Genomic DNA, 11,192 nt, shown 5'->3' with positions numbered 1-11,192 from the left:
GCTGCTGTGTGTTATCAGTATTGTCTGGGTTTGTTAATGGCTTTATATTAGCTGCTCAGTAAGTACAGGTAAGTCCACATTTGTGATAGGGTGATAAAGTTATTCTTGTGCAGCAAAGTGCACGTCAACCAATAAAACAAAATAATTGTAAAGAATAGGGATGTTGAGGAAATATTTCACATTTTGTAATTTAATTTTTTAAGATTAAATGATTTAAACATTAACATCAAAATAGATTACAGCATCAGAAATCTGTGTGTTTTGTTAAGTTAAAAAGCTTAATAAATGTAAATTTTTTTACCTTTGAACTGCTTGACAGACTGCTTGGTCTACTTGTTGCTTTCTTTTGTTTCTCAGTGATTATTTTTTTCTTCATCTGTAAATTGGACAATTTTTCTGCTGGCTTCTGCCTCCATGTTTGTTGCTGCTATGAGTATATACTAGAGGATTATTGTGGTAATTGTTAAGTTAGCCGATCAGAATACACTGTCGTTTGAGCACAGTTTCCTGATTGGTCACTTTTCCTGATTGACACATCTGGGGCATTAGGTACCAATGGTATAGTGTGGGTTTTGAAAGGGGGTAATAGCCTTCCTCACAATATATAATTCTAAGCCTTGATTATTATAGGTTCCTTGACCCATATTGTATAATCATTCTTGTTTCTGTTAAATTCATCAAGTTTTGTTAATTTTGTCTTTAGGAACTTAACTAAAGGAAAACTTCTTAAAAATCAAAGTCTCTGATTTTTTTGCTTCTCCCAGGAGACAGCATTACTAGAAGTGTTTGGTGGACAATGTGCAAGTTTACACTATAGATCAGTTTGGGCATATTTGGTGGACCCGATGGTATCGTCTTGCCCTTATTCCTGTATGTTTTTATTTGACAGATGGTTGCTGACTAACATCGCATGATAGTGGATATGAATGGACATGATGTTAAACTTGGTCAGGCAAACTTGTGTGTGAGACAGAGACATGGGCCTGGATTCTCAGCCTTAAGGTGGGTAGCAGGGTTTGGGAAAATTCCCAACTTGGTCTGCCTGCCTCGTGAGATAGTGCCAGGAAAGATGGGATTTTCATTCCGGTTGTTGCGGGGTGTGGGTGGGGGTGGGGGGGAATGGGGGTGCAGGCTATGGTTGAGCCAGTGAACTGGGAAAAAGTTCAGAGCAGCTGCCAGGTGCCAAGGCAGGAAATTTAAAAAGCTGGCTTTGGTGTATGGGACTTTGGCCCAGTTTTAATGACAAAAGCAAGGCCCTCCAGACCTCATCCCTCAAACCCCTTCACCCTCCACCCCCTCACCGCACCCTCCACACACAATCACCATGCCCATCCATGCTGCCTCATGCCCGCCACCTGCTGCCCATGGCCCCATATTCCCCCTGGCCAAAGTATGCCCCCAAATACCCCCATGGCCCCTGATGCCCCCCATGCTAAGCTATAGTGCTTCTTTGTCCATTCACCTACTAGACTGTATAGGACCAATGAACCCTATAGTGACAATAGAATATGTAAACAAAAGCTTTAAAAAATGTTATTGATTGATCATTTTCCATTTTCTTAAAAAATACACCTTTTTGCTGCAGGCCAATAAGTGTCAATTATCCAGACCCTTTAAAGTATCAATATCAGAAACTGTAAGCACTTGAAACCTCTTTAGCTTGTGTAAATAAACATTGTGCAATCGATAGAAAAGATCGGAAAGCCAGAGCTGTCAACCAAGCAATGGTTATAAATGTAAGATAAAGAGGTTTCAAGTGCTTGCAGTTTCAACTATTGATCCTTTAAAGGGTCTGGATGATTGACACTTTTGTTTGGATATAGTAAAAAGGAGTTTTGTTTAACCAAAGTTGTCAATGAATGCCAAGTTTGTTCTAAAGTTTTTTTTTAACACATCCTACTGTCACAAAAGGGTTCATTGGTTCTATACAGTGAATAGTGGGTAAATGAGCATGAAAGTGCCAAAGCTTGGCACGGGGGCATGAGGGGCTATGGGGAGCGGGTGGGAGCGTGCTTTTGTGTGAGGGGGCATGAGGGACCATAGGGAGTGGATTGGGGTGGGGGGGAGGCGCATATCTTGACATGGTGAGGACCTTTTGAACTTACCTTTCAAAAGGTTTTCTCATGCAGACTAGGATTCATGACACCTCTGAGGTGCTGTGAACCATGACTCTTTGAATAGCTGGCCTGACTCCATGAAAATTGCGAACGACTAGGACATGCCTATCCCCACAATGGAGCCAACATCCTTAAAACATTCTACTGAAAATCAGAATCCATGAGAATGGGATCGGGAATCCCAGAATCAGGTCCTGGCCCCAACTTTCACACCTCCGCTGAGTCTCTCTGACTCCATGAAAATCCAACCCATGATCCTTCATGACTTAGTTATTTAACACAATAATATACTAATTTCACACAAGTTGACAAGGGGATTGGGCACTTTAAAGTTTCATCTATGTTTCATTTTTGCCAGATATTTGATGATAGGAATGCTAATGTTGGGGGATGAAATAGATTTTCACTTTTAGCATCTAGTATCAGTCTCAGATGTGGAGTGAAGTTCTCTCTTTTCTGCTTCATCAATGTGCCTCAACTCTAACTTCACCTCAGCACTGTCTAAAACAACAGCTTGAAATTTCCACTTTTGAAATGACATGGTCAATCTGTGCTGAATGAGGAGCAGTTCTCTGCTGCAGCACCAATAGAAATGAATTGAGAGCTTCTTCAACTTATTTCAACTAAAAACTTTACATCAGTAGAAAATTTAGACTTTCATCCCATCACTCTTGACTGAATTTGATCTCAGGTTGCAGAGGTACCGATCACACAATCCTGCTAACATTATTTAAATCTGGATAGCAGTGAAACAACAGGGAACAGTAAATATTCTTTCTAATGAGTTCTAGAGTTCCTGTTTAAAAACTTTCAAATAATTTAGTAAAATAAATGATGTTGGACATTCTTTGCACAGAAAACGAGCTCATGAATATTCTGTGCTGAGTACATATGGATAAAAAGCAAAGTTACATAATATTAGTGACTGCTTTGGTTTCCCAGCAAAGGAAAAGTTCCCAATAAGAACACTTCTTTGCTTTAAAAGAATATTCAGATACTACCGAATTTCCAGTTAATGGACAGACTACACCCAATAATTAATTTCTAATTCATTTTACTCTCACTTCATCCTTACACATCGGTAAATCATGGTGTGAAGAAAGCCAAATGTTTTCCACTTACTATGAGAAGCCATTGGAGCATTTGCTACCAGATCATGATGAAACACTGCCTCCTACTGGCTGAAATTACATTGAAGGCAATGAAGTTAGGCACATTGTTGTACTATTTTCTCTTTCAACAGTTCACAGGATAGCCATTAACACAGAGAAAACTCCTCTGATTCTGTTTAGTTGCTTGTGAAAACCTGTTTTTATAAAATTTCCAAATTAAAAAGTCTTGCATTGGGATTTATTTAGTCCCTATACATTTTAGCAAGCAGCAGCCAGCAGTGTGACATCATCACATGGTGACAAAAGTCCACCAATTACCTCATAGGAAGTACAAGACATTGCATTAATTTGCCTTTTCCTGATTGGTGAAATTATAAAGGTCAACCTGGACTTGGAAATCAATGTTCGTGAAAGAGTTCCGTGTTAAGTAGAAGCTGTTGATCTTTCTAGTTGTGGAAGTCCTTTTCATCTAGTATTGCAAGGACAAGATGTGGACAACATCATTCAAACAGCAAGTTTGAAAGTCATTGACAGAAGCAATTCAAGCAAGTTGTTTGCTGTGGTAAAGGGTTCAAATTACAGAGGACAAAATAAAGAAAATAGGAACTTAGGAATAAGAAATAAAGTCAGGTGGAACATTATTTTCATTCAAGGCAGAGTTGTGCATGAAGTTATCAGAAAGAACCATTCAGGCTGATGGTGTGAGTAGCTTTAAGAGGCAATTATAAGTATTCTTGGAGATCAAAGGATGTGGGGAATATATGGTGAAAAGACACATTGATCTCTGAGAAAGGGACCAGCTTGTGTGGACCATGTTTATTCCTGTTCCAAAGAATTAACATTACTTTGTAAAGTACAATGAAAAAAATATATGTGCTGGCCTCATTTCCAAAGCATTGTGTGAGATGGCTAAATGGTGTATGAATTTGTTTCATCAACTGGGGCGAGTAGGATGGATGAGCCTGATGTTCTTATTTGAACTTTTTGAGTGCTTATAAGAATTGTTTAAGTGCTGTCACAAAGAAACACTATAGCAGGAAATTATCTTTAGTCCTTTATAATTAGGCTACATACGCCCTTTGATGAAGAGATCTCAAAAGCCGCTAAGTTATCACGGATACCGGCTGTGGAACAATCCAACAAACTCCTTAAATTTACACTTTTCCCAAGGATTCTATAGCATGGAGATGACTAAAAATGGAATTTATTCAACTGTTAATATTATATTTGCAATTCAGCACCTTATTAGTAATAATAGCAATGTTCTCACTCAGTTATTTGTACAATATATACATGGTCAAATTCCCTTGAAATAAATCTCAATATCATTTCTGGTTAAAATCAGCAAATACAGTATCATTTTTAGTGAAATCATTTGATTTTGTTAGTAAAAACTGACATCTGTGTGTCATGAAACCAACTGAAGGAAAAATAATAAAAAGTTCAACCAATTACCAGAAGAGAAACAGGTCTCTACGGGCTGTAATGTCACCTGTGTCTACTGTATAGAAAAGGACAGGTCGCAGTGTGTTTGGAGTGTGGCTTTTCAATGCCATCTCATCTTGGGGTTGAGATGACCTTGATAATTCAATCACTCAAGTGTCACCTACAGTTTATGGTGTCACCTCAACCCTTGACCTCCTTATTACAAACCCCAATCCATGTGCGATTTTGTGTGTACCATATCAGGACAGCACTTAATTTTCCCCAAATTAATGATCTATGTAATAAAATGACTATTGCTCCTTATTACCAATAGTCTCCTTCACTGTGCACATTAACTCACCTTGATGTAATGGAGGACAGTGCGCTTAGTCAAAAGAATAATAGTAACCGGAGGATATATTTTCAGCTGGTGTTATACCCTTCATTATTTTGGACTGTCTACGCATCAATTACAAACACACTCTGCATATATCTATAATTTCCCTGGCTATCTATTATGCTATATATAACACGCAATTAATTAACAGCTCTGTATCGACAAAATATATCAATTCCTCCATTAAATTGTACACACAATCTTCCTATAAAATCAGCAATTTGTCTCTAAATTTCATTTCTAGTCTCCTTAAAATATGGCCCACTTACCTGTCAAGCTAACTAAGCCTCAAAAAGCCTCACTTTGCACCAGAATAAAGGCAAATAAAACAATTCACTTATGCATGCTTCATGGATGGGCAAGGTATGACCTACAAAAGTATCCAATGTTTTAGGGCTTGTAAACAAATTTGTTGTTGTATCATACATTTACACTTGACTCGGGGTCAGCTGGGAACCACAAACACTTCTGTAATCCGCCTTGGTCATTTTCTACATGTTGTTTCTTTTCCTGTCCAATAATATCATTTTCAATATGTTGTTATTTTTATTATAATATTGTTCAGGGGAACATCATTATGGGTTCATGATGCAGGTGAGTAATGATGTGATTGTGAAAGTTATTCATTAGGCTGCTCGCCAATTGTCCATTTAGCATCAGGTGATGATTTCACATTGCCGATGTCTTCATACATTGCTGACTGCATAACTTCCAAACCCTAAAATGAAACAAAAAAGGAATTTTTTAAAAATGGTTGTAATCTGCTAAGTAACTTTGAATACTCTCACATCAATTGCTTTGATTAAAATCCCAATACTACTACATTTATTCATGCAACTTAATTAGATCCCAGTGATGGAAGACTGCTCTTACATTAAAGTCAATTTAACTCCAATCTAGGTTTTTCTAAAGGTATTTTGTTCCACTAAAGGCTGTAACAATATCAATAAGTTTGCCTAGTCTCGATACCTGGCCTAATAGGCACCATTGCACTGCCCATAATTCCACACTAAAGGCTTTGTTGCCAATTTCTTTTAAGGAAGCGAAGGATTGTTCCAGCAAAGTGTTAAATTAAATAATTTACAGTGCTGTTTATGAAGAATAATAAGAGTAATTACAATCCTGTAACATTATCAGATGGGTTTGGATGATCAGGTGGAAATTGTGATCAGCTCTGTTCTTGATAGGAGAGCTTGTATTAACATGTTTTCTGCACTACATTAATGCAGGTGTTAAAATAGCAGTGAAGAACTTGGTGCAAACACATTGGGCAGGATTTTACCCTCGGATGGCAGGCGGGCCCCACCGGCTCGGCGGTGGGCAGGCAGCCGACCCCTGCCACCGAAACGGGGCCCGCCGCCATTTTGAGTGGGCGGGCCAATTAAGGCCTGCCCAGCGCTATGCGCTTCCTGTGCGGGGGAGGGGGGTGGAATTCCCCATCTGTCAAAGTGCGCTCTTTCCCGCATGCGCACGAAAGAGCACACTGCTCCCTGAGACTAAGTCCTGTCTCAGGGAGATTCGTGACAGGTAAGTAAAGTCTAAAAATAGATAAATATTAAAATTATTAACATGTCCCCCTCATGTGACAATGTCACACGAGATGGGACATGTTAATAATAAACACATAAATTTTATTACATTTTTTAAAAATGGACATGAAACTTCATCCCGCCAGTGGATGAAGTTTCATGAATAACCTGGAGCCCGCTGGGGCTCCTGGCCTGCCCACCAACCTTAAGGTTGGACGGGCAGGTCTTTAATTATCTTAATTATCCTGTCAATGGCCTCAATTGGCTATTGACAGGTCGGTGGGCGGACAGCTGATTTCGTTCATAGCACCCTCGCCTTTGAATCAGAGGGTTGTGGGTTCATGTCCCACTCCCGGAAACCAAGAACTGTGATTGTACTCGAAAGAGTTGCAATCTGTGGCTGTTGATAACTCGAAAGAGTTTCCTAAAAGTTTAAATGGCCCGGGATGACGTCGGGGATTCATCCCAACATCATCCCGCGTCATTTTCCCCTCGGTGAGTGGGCCCTGCCCCCAAATTGCCGAGGGGAAAATCCTGTCCATTAAGTGCAATTAAGAACTGTGTCAAACATAGATCATGCCCTGATGTCACATGCTGTGACAGCCAGGTTTGAATGTGTTTTAACCACCATTTTTGGCGCCGAGTGTAATGCTGATTCTCCAGTTGGATGTTCTCACTGGAGGACTGGAACCCACAAAGAACATTGGTCTACAAATTGTTGGCCCGCTATTATTAATTTTCCATTCATTCATTTGAATGAATAGAAAACTAGCACTTCAGGCCTACCAATTCCTTTGGTCAGCGCACCATTTAACTGCCAATCCTCACTGAGAAGTCAGCCCTCATATTTACAAAATTCATGTCCGCTGCCAGTGCTGGCCATGATCTTTTGTGATGTAATTCACCTGGCAGGTTTAACAATTATGACATAGTGACTGAAACTTTATTCAAACATTTTAAACAGTTGATATGCAGAACATTCAAAAGACATTAACAGTTACAACAAGATGTTCGCTGATCTTCGTAGTAAGTTGAAGGATCTAAGACCATGTGTATTATACCAAGTAACACACAATCGAGTATTCTGTTGACTTGTGTATAATGTGACCTATCTAGTTAAGACCGTAGCATCATCTCATTCCACTACATGGGTACAACCTGAGGTCAATTAGATGCTAATTTTTGTTGCTATGGGAAATTTGTCAGTTGATTGACAGCTGCTCTTCCACTTGGGGAAGGGTCAGGTTATCAAGGTCAGAAGGAACCAGATTGAAATGGCTGTGTTTTTCCCTCTCTTTCAAGAAATGCTTTGTTTTAAAGCTACTATTTTTTTATTGGTATTTTCTTCTTTGATCAAGTTTTTTTTTTGCTGTTTTGTAATATTTTAGGCAAGCATGACAAATGTACTGAATTCAGGATTTAAAAAAATATGTATGTACTTTAATGTCAGGAAAACATGGTGAATTTCAGCAGTTATATTTAATATTGGTGATTATTCTAGTTGCTAAAATATCTTATCATGTAATAGTCTGATTGGCAGAGGGGTAACCATTCTATAATCAATATAAAACAACATGCTAGCCATTGAACAGCCAAGCAGCAATGATTTTTGCTTGACAAATATTTGGTATCGAAAACATTCCACTTATTTCCACATATTCTCCACCACCCCTCATTCCACCCCCACCACCCCGCACATGTGGGCAGACAAATTATAAATGCAAATAAGGGAATGGCAGCTTCACATTCCTTAATGACTGAAGGCTTTTGGCTGAGGTCAAGGAGGCAAACCTAGGGTGGTTTAAAGTCCTGGAGATGAATCCCAATCAAAGCGATTACACTGGCAGCCCAGTCTCTAGCAGTTGGAGCTCCAGTTCTAGGTTCCGGAAGTGGAAAAAGCCTATGCCTGAACGTCAGTGGTATTTTAACTTTATAGACCTAGCCTGGCCCTTGCCTCTTTGACTCCGCACGATTGAACTAGGGTTAAACGCAAGAATCTGTATCTAAGGAATGCATAAGGTTAATGCTGAATGGAGCTAGTAGATGGTGCAAGTTGCACTAGTTTTATTCACTGAACAATTTGGTGAGACATCAATCTCACTTTCAATCCTGATTAGGGGAGTTTTAGTGTAGTTCTTGTGGGTTTTGTAAGATGTAGCACTTTTGTATATATTCTCTTGTGCTCTAGAACTAGAAGTATAATTAGAGATTCAATGCTTTAACATTGTGGTGATGTTTTTATAACATTTGAATGTTTAAATAAGCTTATTATCAAATGCCCTTGTTGGGGATCCAATTGTGCCAAATTCCATATTTTTGGGAATGGAAAACAGTTTCCAGTGGTGTTCCACAGGGCTCAGTGTTGGGGCCTTTGCTGTTTGTTGTATATATTAATGATTTAGACTTAAATGTGGGAGGCATGATTGGGAAATTTGCAGATGACACAAAAATTGGCCGTGAAGAGGTTTGCCGTTGACTCCAGAATGATATCAATGGTTTGGTTGAGTGGGCAGAGAAGTGGCAAATGGAATTCAATCTGGAAAAGTGCGAGGTAATGCATTTGGGGAGGGCAAACAAAGCAAGGGAATACTCAATAAATGGGAAGTTATTGAGAGAGGTTGAGGAAATGAGAGACCTTGGAGTGCATATCCACAGGTCCCTGAAGGTGGCAGTACAAGGTGGTCAAGAAAGCATATGTAATGCTTTCATTTATTGGGTGAGGTGTTGAACTGAAAAGCAGGGATATCATGATAAAATGCTGGTTAGGCCACAGCTGGAATTTTGTGTACAAGTTCTGTTCACCACATTACAGGAAGGACATAAGAGCTCTGAAGAGAGTACAGAGGAGATTTACAAGAACGTTGCCAGGGCTTGAAAGTTGCAGCTATGAGGAAAGAATGGATAGGCTAGGGTTGTTTTCCTTAGAACAGAGGGGGCTGAGGAGTGGCCTAATTGAGGTGTACAAAATTATGAGGGGTCTCGATAGGGTAGACAGGAAAGACCTGTTTCCCCTAACTGAGGGGTCAATTACCAGGGCGCATAGATTTAAGGCGATTGGTAGAGGATTAGAGGGGACATGAGGAAAAGCTTTTCCACCCAGAGGGTGATGGGCATCTGGAATTCACTCTCTGGTTTGGTGGTGGAGGCAGAAACCCTCAACTCATTTAAATGGTACCTGGATCTGCACCTGAGGTGCTGTAGCCTGTAAGACTACGGACCAGGTGCCGGAAAGTATGATTAAAAGGAGCCGGTGAGTTTCTTTTTTCTCTTTTTTGGCTGGTGCAGATATGATGGGCTGAATGGCCTCTTTATACACCTTAACTTTTTTATGGTTCTACTTCTATGGTTCTCAGTACATTGGGAAAAAAATGTCATAGAGATTATCATTAAGCATGTGATCTCAATACTCATTCACATGGTATTTGCATGTGTATTTCAGCTGCTGAAAGATCATGACTTGAAATGCTAACTCTGTTTCTCTTTCCACAGATAATGCCAAACTTGCTGAGCATTTGAAGCAATTTCTGCTTTTATGTCGGATTTCCACCATCTGCAGTATTTTACTTTTGTGTTTTTGTGCCTTGTTGTGCTTTTGCTGTTAAAATTACAAGATTAGAAACAGAACGATGATTTTTAAAATTCATTTATGGGATGTGCACATTGCTGGCTAAGCCAGCATTTATTGCCCATCTCTAATTGCCCTTGGGAAGGTGGTGGTGAGCTGCCTTCTTGAACCGTTACAGTCCATGTGGTGTAGGTACACCAATAGGGCTGTGGGGAGGGAGCTCCAGGATTTTGACCCGGCGACAGTGAAGGAACAGCGATATATTTCCAAGTCAGGATGGTGAGTGACTTGGAGGGAACTTCCAGGTGGTGGTGTTCCCATGTATCTGTAGCCCTTGTCCTTCTAGATGGTAGTGGTCATGTGTTTGGAAGATGCTGCCTAAGGAGCCTTGGTGTGTTCCTGCAGTGCATCTTGTAGATGGTACACACTGCTGCCACTGTGCGTCAGTGGTGGAGGTAGTGAATGTTTGCGGATAGGGTGTCAATCAAGCAGGCTACTTTGCCCTGGATGGTGTCAAGCTTCTTGAGTGTTATGGAGCTCCCAGGAGCAGTCATCCAGGCAAGTGGGGAGTATTCCATCACACTCCTCACTTGTGCCTTGTAGATGGTGGACAGGCTTTGGGGAGTCGGAGGTGAGTTACTTGCTGCAGGATTCCTAACCTCTGACCTGCTCTTGAAGCCACAGTATTTATGCAGCTAGTCCAGTTCAGTTTCTGGTCAATGGTAACCCTCAGGATGTTGATAGTGGGGTATTCGGTTATGGTAATGCCACTGAATGTCAAGTGGTGAATGTTAGATTCTCTCTTGTTGGAAATGGTCATTGCCTGGCACTTGTGTGGCACGAATGTTACTTGCCACTTGTCACCCAAGCCTGGATTTTGTCCAGGCCTTGCTGCATTTGGACATGGATTGCTTCAGTATCTGAGGAGTTGTGAATGGTGCTGAACATAATGCAATCATCAGTGAACGTACCCACTTCTGATTTTATTATGGAAGGAAGGTCATTGATGAAGCAACTGCAGATGGTTGGGCCCAGGATACCACCTTG

At 40.3% G+C, this 11,192-nt stretch overlaps 1 protein-coding gene across 1 annotated transcript in view; it reads right to left on the bottom strand.

Moving 5' to 3' along the window:
• Positions 1-4,270: 4,270 nt before the first annotated feature.
• Positions 4,271-11,192, bottom strand: part of LOC144668039 (B-cell antigen receptor complex-associated protein beta chain-like) — a 39,161-nt gene continuing 32,239 nt past the window's right edge. Inside the window, exon 5 of the mRNA XM_078529770.1 lies at positions 4,271-5,769. Coding sequence (XP_078385896.1) covers positions 5,671-5,769 — 99 coding nt within the window. The 3' untranslated portion in view covers positions 4,271-5,670. The remainder of the gene's footprint in view (positions 5,770-11,192) is intronic.

This window comes from Cetorhinus maximus, chromosome 25 (assembly GCF_964194155.1).
Source record: "Cetorhinus maximus chromosome 25, sCetMax3.hap1.1, whole genome shotgun sequence".
Classification (NCBI taxonomy): domain Eukaryota; kingdom Metazoa; phylum Chordata; class Chondrichthyes; order Lamniformes; family Cetorhinidae; genus Cetorhinus; species Cetorhinus maximus.
Note: the sequence above shows the minus strand (reverse complement) of the source record. Positions and strands in the feature narration are given on the sequence as shown.